Source organism: Gallinula chloropus, assembly GCF_964237585.1.
Source record: "Gallinula chloropus genome assembly, chromosome: 1".
Lineage (NCBI taxonomy): Eukaryota > Metazoa > Chordata > Aves > Gruiformes > Rallidae > Gallinula > Gallinula chloropus.
Window position 1 is genome coordinate 143,887,030 of NC_140085.1, and position 23,096 is coordinate 143,910,125.

The following is a 23,096-nucleotide window of genomic DNA, read 5'->3' on the forward strand; positions in this document are numbered from 1 at the left end:
TCACAAAGCTGGCTTTGAGAAAGGTAAATGTTTTATATATTACCAAAACTTTGCATTTAAAACCTTCTGGCAGGATAAGGTCTATTGGTATCTGGAAACAAGCTTACAGTATTGAGAACAAGAGTTCATTTACAAATTTGGATCATGTTTCTCTTCTTTCCCTGCAAGGCAAATTGTAATTCTGGAGTTAATATAAAGTCTGCATCAGAGTACTTGGAAAAAAATACAGAGATAAATGGCTACTTGCTCACCATTTCTTAAGGGATAGCTGGACACAAAGATTAGGCTCTGAAGTGTAAGTCTAGGTTATGGAGCCCTATTTCACCATTACAGGTGACAATTTATAAGCCATGGCAATAAAACCATATGTGAACTAAAGCAGGAAATGTGTTTAAAGATGACTGCGTTGTCTTTGTGCTCAATGCCCAGCCTTTGGTAGCACCGTTTGCACTAATCCAACACAGATTTTGAAGACAAAGAAAGATAGGCTGGTACTGCAGACAAAAGGAAACATATGCAAACAGTAGACGTAGAGAAATGTGAGCTGCTCCATCTTCAAAGAAGAAAGCCGTAACACAGGCAGTATTTGCAGCTTTCATTTATTTGGGGGAAGCTTCGGATAAGGAGATGTCAGACAGACCATAAAAATATGCCCAGAAATAAACTTCAGATGCACAAATTTGAAGGAAATACTGAGCTGAAACTCTTAAAGCAACACACACAGAGCAGAAGTTTTTTTAAAGCAGGCAGTTTTCGTTAAGACTAAAACTGTGATTAAGGTCAGACAGACTATTTTAACACAATACCTTTCCCTGTCACATTCCCCTTTATTCAGCCTATTACTTTTTATGGACAATTCTCACTTCTTTATAGTTACTGTATCAGACAGTATACACTTAATGGAATCACAAAAAAGAATATGGTACAAACTATACTTTATCTCTGCACATCATTTCAGGGAACAGAGCTAATTAAATGTGTTCTTATCATACATTTGTCCATTTATCTGGCAAGTCTTTAAAAATTAGCTGTGAAAGAAGCCATGAATTGCAATTCAGAACCTTTCCTGTTTCCCACAGTCTAACAGTACCTTTAAAACACAACATGAACTGTTTTGTTTTAATGACCAATGTTGTTCATGAAAGCAAGAATCAGGGCATGCAAGATGGACAACTGTGCCCTTCTTCTGCCCCTAAGAAAACATAAAACAATTCAGTAAGACTGGGACAGCCTAGAGAGCTGGGCAGAGAGGAACTTAATGAAAATCAAAAAGGGCAAATATTGGGTCCTGTACCTATGAAGGAACAACCCCAGGCACCAGTACAGGTTTGGGGTTGACCTGCTGGGAAGCAGCTCTGTGGAGAAGGCCCTCGGAGTCCTGGTGGCCAACAAATTCTCCATGAACCAGCAGTGTGCCCTCATGGCCAAGAAGGCCAATGGTGTCCTGGGGTGCATTAAGAAGAGCGTGGTCAGCACGTCAAGGGAAATTAACCTCCCCCTCTTCTCTACCCTGGTGAGGCCACATCTGGAGCACTGTGTCCAGTTCTGGGCTCCCCAGTCCAAGACAGATAGGGAACTACTGGAGAGAGTCCATCCGACGCAGCAAAGATGATGAGGGGACTGAAGCAACTCTTGTATGAGGAAAGGCTGAGGGTCTGTTTAGCCTGGAGATGACTGAGAGGGGATCTCATCAATATTTATAAATATCTAAAGGGTGGATGTCTATAGGATGGGTACAGCCTTTTTTCAGTGGTGCCCAGTGATGGGACAAGGGACAATGGGCACAAATGGGAATGCAGAACGTTCCATCTGAACATGAGAAAAAACTTCACTCTGAGAGTGACAGAACAGTGGAACAGGCTTCCCAGAGAGGTTGTGGAGTCTCCTTCTCTGGGAGATATTCAAGACCCACTTGAATGTGATCCTGTGCAACCTGCTCTGGGTAATCCTGAGGGATCATCAAGTCTAAATGTGATGGTCTCCAGAAGTCCCTTCCGACCCCTACTGTTGTGTCATTCTGCAAGTCTGTGATAAACCCATGTTGAGACTAGGTATGTTTATACATCCCTATCAATGTGCAGGCCTAATGCATCCAAGGGAAGCCAACAGCACTCTGGAAGTGTACCCAAACCTCTAAAGTTTATTTCTAGAACTTGTGAGGAGTAGCTGTAATCTCTAGACGAGCTGCAGATCTTCTACATGGCCTTTGGCACATTGCGGAGGGCCCACTGTGAGCCGTCAAACTGCAGACAGGCCCTATCTGGCCTACTAGTATGAACGCAGGCAATGCTCCCTGCTATTACTTTATTTCATATTACGTTCCTTAGGTTCTATCATGGGCTCCCAAAGGCTCTGCTTTCCCAATCTCCTGCAAAATCAACATCCTTTTCCACTTCTAACACTTCTCCAGCTCTCTGCTACCAGCCTTCAGCTGTGCTGACAAAACACCCGTGAGATGAATAAGAACCACCACCCTGAGAAAGAAATAGCCCAAAAACAAGAAAAGAAAAAAAAAATTTCTGATTTCTGACAAGTTTTCCTTGAGTGAATTTAGAGGATACCCTCTCAGGCAGCTGTGGTGGCATAACTGGAGGCGGGATGACCCAGCATGAGTTCCAAGAAGGACAGGAGGTCCTGCTACCTGCTCTGCTGGTTTAGTTACAGCCTCAGGAGCCCATCCTCAGCTCCAGGAATATTAGCACTTGATATCATATCATATCCAAGACAGGAATGTCTTGGAAGCAAGGCAGACTAGGGAAGAATGAGGAGACAAATATACATTTAAGATCTCCTTCTTTGTTTCTTTAATGTACAGTTCCTACCAGGAGTACTGAATATAATGTTAAGCAAAACACAAATTATTGTCCTGCTTCCAGGAAGCCAGAGAATTAACCCCGTGACACAGCAAGCTACAACAGCCATGTTATTCTCTGAAAACAAACGTGAAGCATATGACACTGTGGTAACAGGAATGGTATGCCTGCATGCAATCACCCACAGTAAAACAAACTGCTCTATGTATTGTTTTCACTTTATAAAACATATGTGACATGCCAGGACAAAGAAATTGAATGCATGTTTTTGAACAAGCAATATGTGTATATATATATAAAATATATATATATATATATATTAGTTCTCTCCGTGATATTTTTTCCCAGTGTTAATTACAAAAATTGCTCAAGCTCGTCAGTGACGTGCACAAGAGAAACACTTACTGTAATAAATGCAACCCTGATACTACCAGAAGATGATTTTTTTTTTGGTTGTTGTTAAATACTTATGACCAGCAGGTACTAAGCAGCATGCAGCTGAACTCTGAAAAGATGCATGTCTAAGTTTGACTGTTGGAAGCCTCCAGAGAAACTCAGTATGATTGATTTGACATTGACAGGGGTCTGTGTGCATAAACCATGCCAGCAAATACTAAATATTCATAATTCGTTTCATGCCCTGCATCTTTTAAAAATCCCATTGTTTTTATAAAAAGTCTGAATTCTTTGTCCTAAAACACCTACAAATTACACAGAACACATTGCTTCTAATCTCAAAATGTGTATGATCTAAAATATATTCTGGAACTGAGTATTGCAGATGTCGTTATGGATATTTTTCCCCATCTTTTCCATAGAGTTTATAGATAATTGTATTTCTACAGTCAAACTTTAAGTTTGAAACCTGTAACACTGTAAGGAAAGTAAAGGCTATAAGATGGTTGCCTATGTGAATTGGTACGTACAGCACAGAATATGTCTCGGGTGATTGCACTACTCAAGCTGTAATTACTCATTCCAGGAGCCTCACACTTGGACTCACAACTTCTTTTGCAATAGGACAAAAATGCAAGTATATAAATGTGTCAGGAGCTGCTAACTTGTTCATTAAACCAGAAGAAAGCAGAATGCGATGGGTAATTTTTCAACATAAAATGTGATAATTAAAAAATAAATCCTATTAAAGGAAAAAATAACACACTGCATTAAACTGCAACTAGTTGTATGACTCAGTGGTAAATAAGAAGGAAAATGCTTACCTATTTTCATTCATATTGCAGTGATTTGCTGTTGTGACGCTGTGGGCAGAGGCAGCTAATCGTGAAGAACTCGCTTGCTCTAAGTGAGTCTTCTTGATGTCTCTGCCCTCTTCCTCATTCTCACACTGAATAAAGAGAAAGATAATAATCTTGTAGGGTTTGGATCAAAAAAGTATTTCAGCAAGTCGGGCTGGTATTTTATAGCATTTTGGTATTAATGATGACACTTTGAACATATACCTAACATAAGCCAGAAACAATTGATCCATGTCTTAAAACCCTAAAATTTAAAGAGGCTGTGTGTAAGCAAAGTAGTGGAATATAAAATTTTAATTGTTTCAACTGCTTTCTCACTGGCACCACCTTTATATTGTCCTCTTTGCCCATCTCCTGTGTGTTTTTCTCTCACCTAGTCCTCAAACCTTTTTTGTCTTTCCCTCTTTTCTTGACATCAGTGACTATGCTTATCCCAGTAAATCCAACACATCAGCAGCTGGACTTGAGGACAGCTGGCATGGCACAACTTGCACCCATGCACTCATCTTACTCCTCCAAACGAGGATATGCTGCATTCAGATTGCTTTTTGGGAAGGGACCTTAGTCTGGTCCCAAATGAGTGTTTCATTCTGGGTGTGCAGCATGACATTATCACACTAGCATGTCCTATGGCCTAAAACATAAATATTTTGCTTCTGCCACTCTTCCTCGATCTGTTTCCCGTCATTTTGTACTGTGTAATTACTTCCATGCTACTTCCTACGGAAGATGCAGACAAACGCATCTCAAAGCTTGTCAGGGCTCTCTGTTATGGATCTACCAGTGGCCAGAACAGGGTTTCCACCTTTCAGATGCTAAAAAAATAACCTCCAAAATGAAAAAAGATTAAAAAAAGGAAAGACTGCTTTAGATCAATGGTTCCCAAAAATATACAGAGATCAATCTAAAGATGTACAGTAGCTCTGAGGGAAACAGGCAGTAGGACTGTTCAGAAATTGGGAAGATGACAATTCCAGTTCAGAGTGACTTTTGGGTTCATGTTGATACAAATGGACCAGAAAGTCTCCTCAGTGGACAGCTAGAGCCAAAGGGCGGAGGGGGTTTTTCTTCCTGGCACTACCAGTGGCTCTTCCTGAGCATCCAGGAGAGGCAAGGCAGAAAGCTGGATGTGAGGAGAGGGCTGTGCCCACCTGGCTGCTATGACAGTGCTGCTGGAGAGGGGGCAGCTAACAGACTACATTTCCACTTCTTACAGCTGTCTGAGAGCCCTGAAGTAAAACAGGGCCACAGTGGTGTGAGGGAGATAGGTTGCAGAGTCAGGCAGGTCCCGGGCCTGTGCCTGTGCAAGTGCACCCCCCACGAAGCTGGGGCTCCCTCTCAAGACAGGAGGGTTTGCTGCTTATTGACAGTCTGAGGGAAAAAAAAAGATGCTGCCTCTCCTTTTTCTATGCACACAGTGATCCTGTGCACATCACGACAAGACAGCCATTTATATTACCTTTACTGACATAAACATCACCTCCAACTGTTTAGGTTTAGAGAGAAGCCTCAGGAGAGAGAACTGTCCTACTAAAAGGCAGTATCTTTGCTAAAGCATGGAAAGCCACATTGCAGCAGTAAATGCCACCTCCAAGGGGCTGCCATCCCTCACGGCCAGGAGTTTCATCACCTTCTGGGATGGCACCTTCCCTGGGGCTTGGCTGGTTTCTGTGCAGCAGGCGGGGACAAAGCCCAGCTCCCAAGTGCCGACACTGCCATTGAGCACTGGAAGCAGGCTGAAGCGATGCTTACCTCCCACATGCTGGAGGCCCCCCAACCCATACCAAACAGTTCCCCTGAAGCTCACCTTGCGTTTCCTTCTAGATTTCGGTAAACCCTTCTCTGTGGGGGGGTCAGCACTACTACCCTGCGGGAGGCTGGCCGCCTGGTTTGCTCCGGCGCTCATGGCCAGCTGCTCTTCAGGCAAACGCTCTGGAATCCTGGACAAAAGAGCCAAGTCAATGTTGACCCACAGCGACTTTACCTCATCACTGTCTTTCAGAGGAGACAGGAGCTCATTCCTACCGAAAGGAACCAGGGTGTAAAACTGGTCCTCCAGCTCCTTTGCTATTTCACTACTAGTCCTGGCATTAATAGAGCCAAAGGCACTGCAGCCGCCGTGGGGTTTGCTGGCGGCGCTGGTCCCCGTGTCCTTGGCGTGCGGCTCGGGCCCAGCCGCTGCCGCTGCCTTAGGCAGAGGGCGCTCCTCCCTCTCCGACTCTGAGCCCGAGTCAGAGGAGGACGACGAGGACGAAGACTCGGTCTCGATGAACTCCTTAGATTTGGGCGCCGTTTTGCTCGGCCCCCGCGCCCGACGTTTCTCTCCCGCGGCGGCCAAGCGGGGCTCCCGGCGGTGCCCCGCTCTGCAGCCGTTACTGCTGCCGCTGCTGCCGCCGCCGCCGCCGCCGCCACCGGGCCGGGCCCTCAGCGCCTCTCCAGCAGTGCCTTCCAGAAAGCCGTGGCTTCCCGGGGGCTCCTCCGCCCTGTGGCAGTGGGGGCCGTCCCCGGCAGAGGTCCTCTCTGCCCGCCGCGGTGCCTTCTTCCCTGCCGCCCGCCTCGGAGGTCCGTTGTCAGCGGCCGGAGGTGACTTTTGCCGGCTGCCCTTGCTGCCTGGTGCTTTGTTGGCGGTCCTGGGCCGTGGTCCGTCCCCGACGGCGGCAGTGGTAGCGGTGGCTGCACGGCTCTCCCCGCTGCGGTGCTCAACTGGGACGGCGGCCGGGGTCTTCTCACTTTCCTGTCTTTCTGCCTTCACTCGGCCGTAGTAGGGATGGGCCTCCAGCGCTGGGCCATCGTGGTGGGTCAGGATGGGTGCTTTGTGCGGGGTGACTTTATTCAGCCACTTGTCTAGCTGCCACTTGTTGGATGAGGGTGGCTCAGGCTGAAAGGGAAACATGGGCAATGAGCTTAGTGTGGAAACCCTGCTGCCCTCACCCTAGGCTTCCTCAGGGACACCAGAGTGCCAGGTCCCTCCTGCCACCGCAGGTCAAAGAGCCGCCCCCCCTGAGCCGTGGCAGCCCTCATGGTGGGATGGGAGACATGGAGCACGCAGCGCGCGTGGGGATATTTTTGGTTCCTCAGTGAGGTTGGGAAGGAGAACGGTTTCTGTGATTCATCACTTCTAAGGATGATTCATGCAGCGCTACTGGCATCCGCTTTACTGGGAAGCGCTCCCAAGTTTCCAAATAAAAGAAAATAGAAAGGCAATAGGAAGGGAGGGAAACAAGGCAGGGGTACAGCTGAGGCTAAGGGAGGAGAGATTGTAGGAAAGCTAGGGATATGTACTTGGTGTTCTGTGCCACCGTGATAAATAGAAAAAAGTATTTTAACAGCATGCAAAGAGGCATGTAGTGGGGAGCCGGAGGGCTAACCAGGCAGTTCTTGTAATCTGTCTGGTATTGATGTTACAGTCCTGTGAGATCCCACAAACATGTTTCGTGGTGGTATTGTCAAGTGCTCATTTTGTGAGTATTGTGCGGCTGTTAGTTTTTCTCTTCGTTCCTGTCACAACACGATCATGTTCTAAGAGAGCATCTAAACTATAATTGTGTTTGGACAGTGAAGAAGTGGGATAATTATGATTTCAAATGTAACAACAGCTCAGACGATATTATTTCAGAATAATGTGCAAGTGTTTTCTAGTGCTTCCTGCAATCAGAAATTTGAATGTAATAAAATGAAGAGGAAAGGCAAAAAACCCTGAAAGAAATAAATGATGGGGTAGATGGCCACCCTAACCCCACAGAAACTAATGTGAAAAGTCTCCTAATTTCCTTAACTGGAGCCAAAATTTGATCCACTGGGCTACAGCATATGAATAATCAAAAAGCGTGTCATAAGGCTGACATGAAAACCATCAATGCTGTGGAAGAAAGTCTGCTCAGGAGAGAATATCCACAGTCTCTAACTTAAAGAGTCTCTTAAGTACTTAACTCCTTATTTAAAGGAGGTGCCTGAAGGCGACACAGGTTTCCTGCACAGCCAAGGGAATCTCCAAAATCACCCCTCTGAGGGCTGTTGTGTTTACTCTACAGGACGCAAAGGCTTCTGAAAGAAGCAAAGAACTTAGACACTGGAATTTATGTGATACAAATATTCCTTCTCTCAGAAGCATCTAATTTACTCATGATTGAGATGCCCAATACCCATGGGAAGTTTGCTGGATTGCCTTAAGTTTATTTTTTTCCTAAGCATGCTGCCTAATATCTTACATGAAGAAATTTTTTCCTGAGCAGTAAATCTTGAAAATGGATAGGCAGCATTTCTCTTGGATGAAGATGTATTTTTATGACTCTTAACTCTAAAATAAATACCATTTTTTTATTGTTGCTGAAAATAGACAGACTTGTTTGGTGACATTCATTATGCATATACTGAATTTATATATACTAGATATATAATAAAAGGTTCACTGTGCTTGAAAGTCCTTCCATTGTTCAGATGTATTTAAGAAAAGGACAAAGATCAGAAGCACATGGGGAAAAATATACCTCTGCCCATAAGTATAGGCCAGAGTGAGGACAGCTTGAAAGTTCAAAAAACTTCCAGTTTTTCTGTTACATCCCATTTTGTCTCTTTATGTACCTTGTAATTCTTGAAAACAGTGGTTCACAAAATATGGATTTCAAGGGATCACAGTAAACCAGCAGAAAACAGTGATTAACTGCTACAGTGTCATAACTTGGCAACATGGTACTTTCCTAGAGTGATATGTCTGCTATTTAGACAGAATAACTACAGTCCCACCAACCTATATGCCAACTATGAAGTCTAATAAAAAGAATCAACAACGTTGCCAGCTTTGCTAATTTTTTCAGGAGTTTCAGGACACTCGTTATTTTTTCTTAAAGCCTCAGCTCTCAGAATCATGGGCTTAGATTGACATCTGGGATTTATTTAAATAAAAATTCTAATTCTTGTGGCTGCAAAAAAACCAAAAATCTTTAAGATGTGCCTGCTAAAAATCCCCTTTAGGATGCATCAGCTAAATGTAAAAAAGCCTGCAGCCCATAAGGTAAATTTAAAAAAATCCAATAAAGAAAAAAAAAAAAAACAACCCAACACCCAGAATTTTAAAACTGCTCTCACTATTTTTGGACCCTGATACAGTTTTGGAATATTTGAGACTGTCAGTGTACATAAGTGGTGCCAACTCACTTTTGGAAGTAATTTACTCAATTGGTTGCTCTAACTGAACAGTACTGTGCTTTAAAATCACTTAAAAAACAAGGTACCTTGCAAGACAACAAAATCATGTCAGCCGAGAATGAAGAGCAGGCCTGGTAAAAAAAGGTATCGGGAAAATTTACATGGAAGTTCTTGAGAGTCCACTTTACATACCTAACAACAATTATTTGTGGGGGAAAAAAGAAAATCCCTAAACCACTCCCTGAGCAGGTCACTTACCATTCTATGGAAGAAAGGTTGGATTGATCAAAGTGGGACATTTTCAGCAGCAGGTAAGGATGGAAATGTGTATGAATATATATCCAGGGTGATCAGGTGGCGGAATGGTCTCTGTTCCTTTGGTTTTTGTGCCATGGAAGTCTGCTGCCCTCAAGGCCTCGAAGAGAACTGGGCAGTTTTTAACTGGGGTAAAGCTGGTGGTGCCTCAATGGGCAGCAACAATAGGAATACCAGTCTGCTGTGAAGCTGCCTTGCAGTGAAATATGAGTTTGGCGTGAAAACCCAAACCAGGAAACTTCACCAAAGATAGTTCCAGGGACCAATGCACCACAGACGTGCACATGTGTCGGGCTTCATCGAGGAACAGAAGGATATGCAATACACTTCCATAAAAACTGTGGGTGGATTCATCTGTGCAACAGAGACACCTATATCTGAGCTAGTCGACGAGTTCCTTCTCCAGTCAGTGGACTCGTCTTCTAGGGTGTGAAACGTTCCCTCTTGAAATAGACATCTGAAATAGGCCAGATGAGCCGGGCCCTAAAAACGTCTATTCCTCTCCACTGCCTGTAAAGGAGAGGCTGAGGTGATGAGCAGATGTATGTATCTACAGTACAAGGGTCCAAATTTAGGTGGGATAACTCCTACGCAGCACGTCTACGTGTCACGAATCTCTCCAAGGCTACAAGTGCAACCAGAGGTACAAATTGGAATGTATCTGAAAGAAACCCCTTTGTCAAAACATTATTCAGAAATACTTTCTAGGGTGAAGAGTTGTGAAACTTTGTAATGAGGTCAGTTTATGCTTGTTGTTACAAAGAGGGACCTAAGGTGTAGCTAACACCGTGGTAAACTTGAAGCACGACACTGCTTCCACTGAGAGATTAGACAGCCTATACTATGTGCACGTACTTAGCCCATGGTGTGGTAGGACTGAACTCTCAGCCATCCCTGCTGTAGATTTGATATATTGTCAATCTACACACTAATCTGCTCTTATTACAACTTGCTTGTGCTGCCCTGATATCAAAGATTTGGTTCAGGGCAATCCTTATACAAATGAGGTGCCTTTTCATGGTATTTAAGGTATAGATGATGATGATTACTTTATTGTACTTTTATTAGTACTGCTGCTAGCACTACATCAAACTAGAACTGGGGATGTGTTAGGCACGGTGCACATATACTGGAAGAGGTGGCTCCTGCCACAAAGAGTTTTCTGGAGGAATGGGAGCGTTTAGTTTGTAGTCTTTGTCAAAAACAGTCCAGACAGCTAAAACCCATGGATCCTATTTGCAATGGTAAAAATAGTGTCTACAGTTGGTGTGGAAAATCCTGTTTTCTTCTGAGTGTACCAGTCAGGAAATCGACTCATGGCTCTACTTGAGATGGGGAGCAAGAACTTTTTGGAAGACAAGAGAGATATGGAAAACACCCCTCCACCCTGCAGCCCTAAAACTACAACTCTTCTTTCCCTGCCTCTCTAATGAAATTTATCAGTTAAGAAAGGTTGGTGAGGTGACATGAGCAAGTTCCCCAGTTAGCTAGTCCATTAGATATAGACACATTCTTCCTATTTTCCGAGCTAAAGAGAAGAGAGACGATGCCACAGGGCACCTGAGGGAACAGCAGGGATTCACTAGCAGTGGCTTCTCAGCCACTGATACTGATGTCCAGACACATGAAGAACTTGATACAGTGATCAGGAGGCAGCTCTCTGCTGATGAGAGAGAAGGCTTGGGAAGAGCATAACCCTACAGATCACTTTGGTTTTCACCTCACAACATGAGGAGTTGAAGGGAAAGAGCATATCCCATGATAATAGAATAAGCACGGACAAAAAGTGTATTCGAATCCTTGGAAAAAAGGAAAGAACTTTGATGGTTGTGAACTAGTCACAGCAGCGGAGGCTGTAAAGGACATTGCATCAGGTGTATGAGGCTAGTGGGGCCCAGGACATCTCTTTTGGCATGGTTACTGTTGCTTAGCTACTGATGCTTTGTCCCATGCAATGGCTTCTCTGCTTCCTTCCTGCCCATTCCTCCCTCTAGTCCTCCTTGCATCGTGGGAATTCCCGATTGTCTAACCGGATTCAGCCTTATTAAAGGTCTGCAGGATAATTCAATGGAACAAAGAACAAACAAACCAAATTCTCAGCTTTTGAAATGTAGCCCTTTCTACGGACTTGACACCCAAGGTTTTTTCCTACCATCTGAAATAATTGCAGGGACAAGACATCATTGCTTTCCAGCATCCTCATTTATGACGTTAATTAAGGTCATGCAAAGAATTCATGACTTCAGCAAAGAAACAGGAAATAGAAGCCTCAGTCCCTTGTCCATAATTTCAGATTTGGCAGTCCACAAAACTGTAACAACTCACATTAATGTCTGAGGCACCTTAATTTGTCCACATCACTGAAACCAGTCTGAATGTTGTCTCCTGTTCTAGCTCAGCCATTATTCTTAGTTTACTGCAGACATAAAGTGTAGACAGCTGAGCTAGTCACTACAGGCTCTAAATAGTCAATGGAAAGAAACAGACACTTTTAGGGGGCAATTCATCTAATCTATTTTATATGTATGCTTTACAATGAGCTGCTTTTACACTCTAGGCAACTGCATTTAGACACCTGAGAACAACTCAAAGATCTCAAAATGAGATGAGGAAAAAATATAGAAGAAATGAAATAGCAATTGAATTTCCATATTAGCTCAAATGCAGAAGACACACTGTCCTAGAAATAAGAATCTTTGAGCATATAGTATTTCAGATTATGAAAAAAAAAAAAAAAAGAAAAGAATGAAGGCCTCATAATGGTCTGCAGATTTCCACATTCAGTTCCTCCCAACCTGGAAATACAGATTTCCTGCCGAGCACTGTGCTGGAGTACTCCAGTTCATTGTAGCTAATGTGTCAGTTTATCCTAAAGCAAAAGCAAATATATATTTGCTTTTTCTATCTTACCCAGTAGATGAAATTCATTTTAAGACTAGGACTGGAATCGAGTCGACTACTTAAACTCAGGTGGATAGGTCTTCCTTTAAAAAGCTTCCAAGGACTTGTCTCTCTCCATTTACTGTCTGCGACTTTGGCATATACTTTTAAAGATGGCTTCACGGGGTGCATAAATGTAAGTTAAAGCATCAGTGCAAAGCAGACAAGACTTCCTGTCAGAGACATCACAAAAGCATGTTTTGAACTGGTGCCATCGGTCGGTCATATGATGGGCTTGGGAAAGCACTGGCCCTTGGGGAAAGCACAGGTATCCTACTTTCCTGGGACACCCTGAAACTATCCAAGTGTGGCCTCTCCCATATTCCAACAAGGCATGACCAATGAAAACCCCTGCAGCCGTCACATTTTTTTAAGTCCTTTATATTTTGGTATAAGCATGTTGCATACAGCATGTCCTAGAAGACAAACCACACAAATATAATGCAAAGAGACAAGCAGTCCGTTGGAGCAGTGCCACTGCTTCGTGACAATGATCATGGATAACTCAGGCTCTATAAAAAAGTAGTTCCACAGATCTCGGGAGGATAGGTATAAAATGCTGAAGAGAAGGCACTTCCTCCTTGTTTCCATGACTCTCAGTCCCCTGCTTGACTTTATGAAATCCATGACCTGCCTCAGTTAATTAACTTCCCAAAGTCCCTGAGGAATTGTGGCTCTCAGGTCCAAGCAGCACAGGTATCTGCCTTGATAGTAAACACTCCTCACTTCATGGTTACAACCCTTCTCCTCCTTTTATCTCATATTTCTTTCCCATCAACAGCGGTTCTTTCTCTTTCTTCTCTTTGTCCCTTTTCTTCCACCTTCTGAGATCCCACAGGGAGTGGAGAGAGCAAGTGTGAGATCTCAGAACTACTTCCAGTGGGGAACCAGTCAGAGAGAGAACAAGGTCCAAATAGGTTGGATTTGGGAAGTAAGACATGGGGTAGTGCAAGGAGGGCAACAGGAAAGTGAGACTGGAAGGAAGAGAATAGAGACAAAAGGAAAGAGAACCAGAGAGAGATATTTAGGAAAGGAACAAAGTGAGAGGAAAATTAACTGGAAATGGATCTGAAAGTACTGTGAAGGAAAGATGGAAAGGAAGATAAGTGTTAAATAAGGAACAAAAGTGGCAGAACCTGAGAAAAATATAATAAGGATGTTTCTGCGAGTGCTGCATTTTGTCTGATAGGAAACAGCCCAAAATAACCAAGCAAAAGATGAAGAAAGGCTTGCTGGTTACTCAGTATAGTTTTTTAGGGTGAGAGAATAGGTGAGGCATAGTTTTGAGGGGAGAAATCTGGTGATTGGATGCTTTATGTGGAGTAGAAAAATACACTGACTGTATTTCAAGTGTATTTACAATCTTGCTGCTAGATTTTTGAATATTTTTACATACATTAATACGTTTGATGTGGCTGTGGAGTTCAGGGTTTTATATTAAAGGTGTGTATTGACCAAAACATGTACAAATGTCAATCCTGGTAGAAAAGCAGAGCAGAGAAAGCTGCTTTGGCGTGTCTGTTGAGCACTGTGCAGAGGTGAGAGCAGAAGGTGGCATAGCGCTGGCAGATTAATTGTAATTTGGGTAGGGCTTGTCTAAATGTGGAAATTTTCAGTACTAGCTTTCCAGATGACAGGTTTGGGCTTAATGTTTTGCACCATGAGTAATTCAGTTTAGTGCATTTTGGAGGTGGATTAAAATAAATCACACAAAGGCAGCAGTAGAAGAGAATAATTCACTTAGAGAGTGAGACGAGGGAAGTGTGCGAGTGAAAAACAACTGTTTTGCTTGAAAAATCCACCCTCAGACTGATTTTATAATAGCTTCCCTGTGTAGAGTTCCCTTGCAGTGCTGGGAGCCCACATGAGGACCTGCGCGCTAAGCAAGCCATTGCTATGGAGGCAGAGCCGCATAAAACTTCAAGCAAGCTGTGAGCCTTGCAAGGCACCTCCACTCATCTCCAATTTGAGGAAAATATTGCAGGGTTATTTCTTTCTTCATTTTTGTTTCAAACCCTTCAATCTGCCCCAGGATCCCCTGCCACTTGCATTTCACACCATGCCAGGAGGAGGATCCCTGCACCCTTCTCCTCCCGGGTTTTTTTTTTTTGTGCGTCTCCCCACATCCTCCTTGGCTTGGCTTGGCTGGAAAAAGGTCTGAGTGGGTGTAATAAGGGACTGCCACCCTAAATCACAGAGAGCAGAAGCCCTCCTTACCTCTGGGCTGGAGTAGTGCGAGGGCTTGCTGCCGTCACTCTCGCTGGAGCTGCTTTCGCTCTCCGAGTCGGATTCTGAGCTGCTCTCGGATTCACTGGAGCTGCTGCTGCTCGACCCCTTGCTGGAGAGTCCCGAAGCTCGGGCGTTGGACTGCGGCACCAGCAGGCTGCCAGCCCCACACCCAGCCCATTGGGGAGTGGGGGTGGGGGGGAGGTGGAAAGAAAAGAAAACAAGAACACAAAAAACCCACATGTAAAAACCATGGTGGTTTAGGGAGCATACCTATCTGAATGTCCTTCAGCTTGTCTCTGCTGCTAAGGGATGGTGAAGAGAGGTCAATGTTGCGCTGTTGTTACTGGGGGGAAAATATGGGGTTACTCTTATATCCATTTAAATTCATAGCCTTTGCCATCCCTTCTTCATCTGAGGGAGGGTCAAGTTTTCACTTCAGCTCATCTCCTTTCTGATTCAACAGACATTTTGGGATATATTAAAAATACCAAACGTTAAAAAAGAGAGTCTAGAAAGCAGTCTTACACTGTCTAGTGAGCACCCTGCACAGAGGTGAAAGCAGGAGATGAAAAAGGTGAACAGTTAAGAACGGAGTTGAACTCTACAGTATCAGTAATTTATAAGTAGCAATAGCAATAGCCATAATAATAACAATAATAATGCATCCTCACTGGAGTTTTCAACCCCCATCTTTTGTTCTGCAGACTACTTCACCTGCCCGTAAATGAGGCGGTTACCTGTATAAACATAGCATCTTGATATTGACAACTGCAAGATCTAAGACTCTGATCCTGCAAAAACTTGAGGAGCTCAAGCCTGTGTTTTTGCACATCAGCAGCACAGCACTGTCAGCAGAGCTACTTGCCTTCTTAAAAGTTATGTTTGCATGCACGTGTTTGTATTATCAGGCCTGACAGCAGAAGAAATGTATCCTTTCCTGAAATAGTTGACCGTGCATATTAAAAATATCACAGTCATAAAGACTTGAGAGTGAAATGTCCTATTAAGTCATCCAGCCTATTCCCCAGGCAATGGAAGATTGTTCCCTATAGCAGGGTGCATTTTCTAGTGAGTTGTCCAATTTGATTTTAAATGACTTGAATGCAGCTTTTACTTTTACCCCTGGGAAACTTCTCTGCAAACTAACCCAAATTCCACTGTCAGAAATTTCTCCCTACATTCAACCTGAAGTTGCCCTTTTAAAATTTATTGTTCTTACTTATTATTTCATCCTATTACTAATAGTTGCTATGATAAATTATCCTCTTCCCTTTTTGCTTTCACATATTTGCAGACTGTTTTCCTGCCCTACTTCAGTCATCTTTCAGACAAGGCCTTACACATTTACTTCTTCTGATGTTTCTTCATAAGTCATTATCTCCAGGGATATGGGATCATTTTTATGGCTCTTTTCTGATCTCATTCCAATTTGTCTATATCTCTCTGATAACAGGATGCCCAAAACAGAGTGCAGCATTATAGATGGTTTCTCACTACAGCTCTACAATGAAGGGCTATTACCTTCCTGCTCCTTGACGCGTTGCTTCTGTAAACATATACCCGAGCTGTGATGGAATATATAGTCCATTAACACTCCTACATCTCTTTCAACACCGCTTTCTCCAGAATTCCTCCACTGATAGCTACATTTTAGATTATTTGCTTCCAGAGAGATTAGCTTGCTTTTTTTTCTTCACACCAGATCTCATTTTCTCCTTTACTGCACATGCTTCTAGCTCCTTTTGATTTATTTCTCTGCCCTCGGAGGTGTCTGCAGCAACTTCTAATTTAGTATCAAATGCAAACTTAATTAAATGGTTATTCACTTCCTTTTCCAGATCATTAATGAGACTGTTAAATAAACCCCATACAAAACACACTCGTACCCTAATAACCATATCTTCCTGACTCCATTCATTGGTGTTTATCATTACCCTTGTTTATGCTCCATCAGTCCAATATTGTGGCTAATGCAATGCGATCTTGGAGGTGCGTTTTGTGAGAAATAATATATAATAATTAATCACCGTTCTGCTACGTTGAACCTAATGACTTGTCTTTACCTGCTAACGGTGCGTTTCAGTCTGGAAAACGGGTTCCTGACACCTGACACAAGCCATATATGACAGCTGATTTCTAGGGCTTTGAAAAGAGCCCAGACTATCAGAGATGCATTTCAACTCCATGACTCCCCACGGCTATGTAGTTCCTGGCCATATCCCTGCCTCCCCTAACATATGCCAACCTTTCCCCACCGGACCACCCGTCTTGCACAAGCCAGTACTCTCACCACATTGCCTGTACTTATAGCATCCCCCCTTGCCTTTTCCTAGGAAGAGGCACAGCTGCCTATAGCTTTCTTGCTCTAGAGAATTTCTGGTTGCCTGAGGAGTCGTGCTGCTGTTGGAGCACTTTCTGCACCCTTTTGAGGCCCGGTATGCCCAGGCAGTGCAGAAAACCTAACCTGGGATCTCACCTTACTAATTAAAGCAAGTGAAAAAAACCCAACAAAACTGGAGAGGGTGGAGCTGACGCACATTTATATTTCTAACCTTTATTTCCATCCTTGTAACCATCAGGTGGTAGAGAGAAGCAACAGAAAAAGCTCATGCACCAGCAGGATGGCTCGACGCTACATGTGTGTTCTCAGAAGTGCCTGCCGACTCTTGGGAAGCAAGAGGTCCGTCATCACGAGCAGGCATTAAATGTACCAAGTACAATGAGAGCCTTTAAAAACTTGCCCTCTGCTATTTTTGTTTTTATTCGTGATGTCTCTTTGTCTAGCCAGGTAGGTTGTGGTAAATACAAGATTTTTCAGGCAGCCATTTGTATAATAGCATTAAAGCACAGAGGTGGGCGAAACACAAACATCTTATAAGGTTGTAAAAATTTCCCCCTCAGGAGAAGAAAAATTGATGTTTTGTGCACTGCTTTGGGACAATGCAGTTTTCCACTTGTGCAGCTTGTCCAGTAAACTCTAGATATAAGTTGCTTACTTATATTAACAGATTACAGTCACTCCCTTGCTAATAAAATAGTGAGAGCTATGTAATGGCCATAGTAAATAGGTTTTCTGGTTTGGTTTTGGGTTTTTTTCCTTTTTTTTTTCTTTTTTTCTTAGGGGAATATGAAAAGGTAACTGCCTTTTCTGACAGTGTAGCTAAGGGAAATGCTTTTGACAGTGTCTGACTCTGATGTTCCTCTCCACAAGAGTCCTCTCCACAACAGCATTGTGACTGTTGCCCAAAAAGTTCTTCTACTTCACAAAACATCTGCACATTTATGTCCTGCCCCTAGTGACTGTGGTTTTAATTTTTAAACCATCATTTTTGTTTGGCATTGACTGAAGTATTCAGAATTGCTACATAGGGGATGAGGAAGAAAAAAAAAACAACCCAGTAATATTTCTTGCCTGTTGTGACATGAAATGTTTTCCTAGGCTGCTGAATAGCAATTGTTACTACAGCCATAGATATAAAATATAACTGTTGGACCCTTCACAAACATCTGGAAATCTATGTTTACTGCTCTAGTGGAAGCCAATATGCAACAAAAAATTAACATTAAATATTTTCCCATTTATGTTGATACTGTTGAAGTCTCCAATCCCCCTTCTACCTTTTCTATTTTTAAATATAGCATAATCTTATAAGAATTGTCATTACGTTATAGTGACCAGGGTGGAAGCACTTACATGTTTGTTCATGCATTCTTATTTTAAAAATTACCATTATTTGAAATTGGTGACTTCCATTTTGGCCTGTTCTTTCTAAAGTATGTAAGCAAGATCATGCAGTCAAATTAAAAGACCAATTTACATTTTAATGACTGTGGCATATAGCAGTCATGCATATTTTGCTACTGGCTTATACCCCAGAATTAATTACTACATCATAGAAATTATATTTTTACATTAAGCAATTAAACAACAATTTGGGTAAGAACCACTTTTCTTTAAAGCCCTTGATCAGAACATGCACTCTCTGACTTAAGAGAGAGAGTAAACACCTTGTAAAGTTGCCAGAAGTTCAGTAATAAGATCACTTAATAACCAACACACCATCTGAAGTCTCTGATCAAAGATCTCCCATCAGCTTGGCTACATGTAACGTGGGCACCCAAACACTGTGCAAGTCACCAACAACCTACTTCCACGCACTGCCCAGAGGGCAAGTCATTCTTCTCTGAAAAAGTGCCAGATATCTCGTAGCCTTAATTGTTCTCAGATGCATAGGTTCAGAAACACAGTGATTTGGGGAGGTTACTAACTCTTCCCCACTCAAGACTAATTTGTGATCCCCACTGAGAGGCAGACCCACCTCAATCCTTGGAGAAGCCCAAGAGGTTAGTCGTGGTGGAACCAGTTATTAGCTCCATCAGACTGCATGGCTATGGCCAGCCTTTGAGCAGCACCAGCGTGGTTTGAACACTTGTGAAGGAAGGTAAAAGCATTTGGTTTTCAGTCAGTGGAGAGATTCCCAAATCGGATTGCCTCCGTGGCCATCAGTAGGCCTCGTGAGGTTAATCACGCTTGGATCTGGGTCCTATTCTATACTTCATATTAAGCTGCTGCTTACAGCTGCACTACTTTCCATGATAATAAATCATGGCAGCCAGCACTGGCCACAAGAAGTGCCTGGGCAGCTAAGCATATGCTGCATTGCAGGAATTCAGTCTTGGTGTTGCAAAGACAGACAGCATGGATGCCTCAGCCAGGTACAAGCGAAACAGACGCAGTTCCTTAGCAAACAGCAAGCACCTGATAACAATATTAAATGGATTCAAAAGAGAAAAATCCTTCCTATGTTGAAGAATTTGTGAACCCAATTCTCCAGAGCGTTACAATATGAAAGCACTTTATACGTGCTTTACACAGGTATGAATGATTATCAAGAATGTAAAGTATGGGAGAATCGGGCCTTGAAGAAAAGACTGTGTTGAGAAAACATACCAGAGTGAGCCTCTGCCATGCTTTTCCAGCCACAAGAAAGGCTATGCAAATACTCAAGCATCATGTTTTTGGAGTCCTGTGGGTCTGTGCAATTTCACTTTGCAAAAATTGTATCTTATCAAAAAGCTCAATAACAACATCACTCTCTATCTGCTGTATTTGTCTGGAGATGGGACAATATTTAGCCAGTGTTGTCTGCATAGCTGTGATCACCAAACTATTTTTCTTCTAAATCTCACCCTACAGTACCATCCATCAAGCACTGTGCAACTACCAAGTGGCTCCAACTCCCCACAGGAAAGAGAAATGCAACAATTAGTGAGAAGAGCTGACTCGAATAAACAAATGACACTGTTAGGGATCACATTGTCAACAATGTTGAGTGGTAAACATGGAGAAAGTGATCTGAATTTGTAAATGTCACACACGTTAGAGGAAAAACCCTAAGAAAGGCTGTATGAATGCTTGCAGTATTTGAAATAACCAGAAAATCTTTCGCTGTCTGGAAGATCAAGGCCAATTGTGGGAAAACAATTCTCTGTAACAGACACCAGTCCCTAGGCTGGTATAAACTGTCATAGCTACATTGACTTCAATTAGGCTACGCTGATTTAAATCAAACAGTAAATCTGACCAAGACTCTGAAATGATATTTCAAACTCAGTGATGAAAACGTATTCCACGGTTTAAAGGAGCTCTGTTGGCAGAGTGTCTATTTTTATTCTGGATTAAAGTATCTGAAACACCACTTCCTTCTTTCCTTGAAGCCAACCTAAAACTCAGCGAAGGTCTTTCATGGAAAACTCTTTATCCCTTTGTTGCGAGAAGCAAATTCCACATGGTGCTCCCTCAAAGCACAAACTGAGAACACCATGCCAAGATCTTTATAATTATTTCTGCTGCCTGGCACCGAAGATACCGCACGTCTCCCATGCACACAGCGGGGAATCAGTGTGTCGATAATTGTGAATGAATCACAGAGGCAACAGAAATGCCCACTTCTTGCTGTAGCCCCTGTGTATTTTTCAAATCCAGTTTCAGTGAAGACATCTGAAGCAGGCTTGCCATGGGGGTCTATCCGGACTTGCAGATCAAGCCATCCCAGTGTTGCAACAGAACATACGGGGGATATGTTCTGAGGTGACTGTAGAATGCCAAGGAACAGCACCATAAGGATAGCCTACCGAATGAATGTGGATGTCGTTCATTTGTTTCAGGCCAAAATCATGCTGAGAAGAGGGGGATGATACCATAAACTCTAGGATATGGACCCACTTGAGGACAGCCTGATACCTCCACGGTTTAAAATACAAAGGCTGGTACTGCTCTTAACTTACAAACGTGAGGATAAAGACCCTCTGCTCTGGTTTTAGCTCTCCCACGTTGAGTCTGAATGACCAAACTGGTTGACCGTTACAGGGCTACTACAGTCACCATCCAGCTCTGCATGGGGATGGCTGAACTTTCCTACCTTCAGCACGTTACGAAACGTCCTTCCTTATTCTTTAAAAAGCGCTTGGACACCCTTGTTCCAAACACAGTGCAGACATGGAAGAAATTTATGTTTTTGTACCTTTGCTAACTGAGACCACGAAACCAATTAACTGTCTGATTTCTTTACAGTTCCTGATTGTCAAAACCTATCGTTCGCTAACAAAAAAAACGAGCTCCCCCTGCAGTGCTCGGCTGTTTGGGCCTGAATGCAAAACAAAAAAAATGAGGCTGGGCACTTCCCTTTCTCCAGGTAAACGATTTCCCAGGAGTCTGTTAATATCTTTAGGAAACAGAGAAATGTTTTCATACCTCATTCCTGTAATGGATGAGGTATGAAATGGGAGTCATGATGAGTGAGAGTCCTGGAGGTTGTTCGGCTTGTCACAATATATAATGCTTCTGTGAAAGCACCGCATTACCTTAGCTGCACCACCTTTGCACAGCACAACTAATAAAGCACAGCTGCCAAGAACAGAGTTCATAGGCTCCACCTATATTTTAACACTGTCCTTGGGAGCTGCTTAAATAGTTTGTGCTGACAAGACTCCAAGTATCATCCGATTGTGCAGACCTAAGGTAAATCAGGTCTCTTCAGAGAGTCATGTGTGCCCTGTGTGACTGCAGCTTAATTGCCAGAAGAGTCACCAAAGAAATACAAACTGATAGGAAAGGCTGCTTAGAAAAACAAGCTATGAAGCTTGTGCACACACACACACACACACACACAAAAAGTACCCTCAAGAAAATTCAGTCTGGCTGGGTGATACTGGAAGCAGCAGAATCACAGCTCCCATCTTGAAGGAATATGGTAGGAAAGAGAAAACCACTGAAAAAAACCTCAGTTAAAAATCTCCTCCTAAAATAAAACTCTTAATAACAATTAACAGTGATGTCTCTATATAAATAGCTCTATCAGGACAAGCATGTGCCGGGGTATGTGAGAAGAAAGGGTCCAATAGACCTGGAGCAGAATTAGCATGGGGATGAAGTGGTTAGTCAGCGGGCTCACAGCTGTGCTAGGAGCCTGGTGCCAGATTCCAGTGTAGGCTTTCCACCGCTGCCAAGTGTTTGCTTGTCACTCCAGATAAATGGAGCATCAGCAGTGTTTTATTTGACCTGCTCACAAGAAAAATAAAGCAACTCTGACTTCCTCGGTGTGTTTGTCGTTGACCTTGCATCAGCTGAATATGAGTAGAGAGATTCCCTGGGCCGAGAAAGTTAACTCTTTAGTACAAAAGGAGTGATATGAGTCTTTTTACCTTGGTAGTGTAATTAGTCTCTTAATGGCTCGAAGTATGGTGACTTAAAAACGAAAAAGTGACAGGCACAGCACATGTGTCTTACACTGTCCTTGGAACATGCCCTTGGACCAATGGCCTGGAGAATGATGGATAGCTTTGAGAATAGACCATGAACACCCTTCTGCCTCCAGTGTGAAATCAGGAAACTGTTTCTACGGAGACTTTCTGGGGGCAGGGGGCAGAAATTAATTGTATGTGGATGCAGTTGTTGTGGTGTTGTCAGACAACACTGCTTTTGACTTCCCCCTGAGACCAAGGGCAATGGCTTCTGTGTGTTTTCCTTCCTATGTACCCCAAATGTGTTTCTTTTTTCATCTTTTCTTCATCAGTCTGCTCTCGATAGGAACTTTCTATTTGAGATCCCCTCTCTTTTCTGCTTGAGGCCAGCTCCTGGGTGGAAATCAGACACCATGTCTTTGAGTTACACATCTAAAAGCAAAAGCAGAATACACACTTTTTTTGACCTTTAACATCCTCAATGTGTGAAGGTTCTCCTTCATGCATGGTGGCTGAGAGTTACAATCATACTCTGGAAGCAGTGTTACTCAAAGGACTCTCTTGGGGGACATGCTCTTTCCTCTTCTCCTCTAGGAATATAGTCCTCATACCAGATCAAAAGGCCCAGGGAATAGGTAAGAAACCTAGACAGACT

The 23,096-nt window shown here is 43.1% G+C and overlaps 1 protein-coding gene across 1 annotated transcript in view; it reads right to left on the reverse strand.

Annotated features, from left to right (window-relative positions):
• AFF3 (ALF transcription elongation factor 3) overlaps positions 1-23,096 on the reverse strand; it is a gene marked incomplete at both ends in the record, with an annotated part of 332,199 nt that overhangs the window by 33,652 nt on the left and 275,451 nt on the right. The window contains 3 exons of the mRNA XM_084279299.1: positions 4,034-4,158; positions 5,877-6,947; positions 14,687-14,852. Of these exons, the coding sequence (XP_084135425.1) occupies positions 4,034-4,158; positions 5,877-6,947; positions 14,687-14,852 (1,362 nt within the window). The remainder of the gene's footprint in view (positions 1-4,033; positions 4,159-5,876; positions 6,948-14,686; positions 14,853-23,096) is intronic.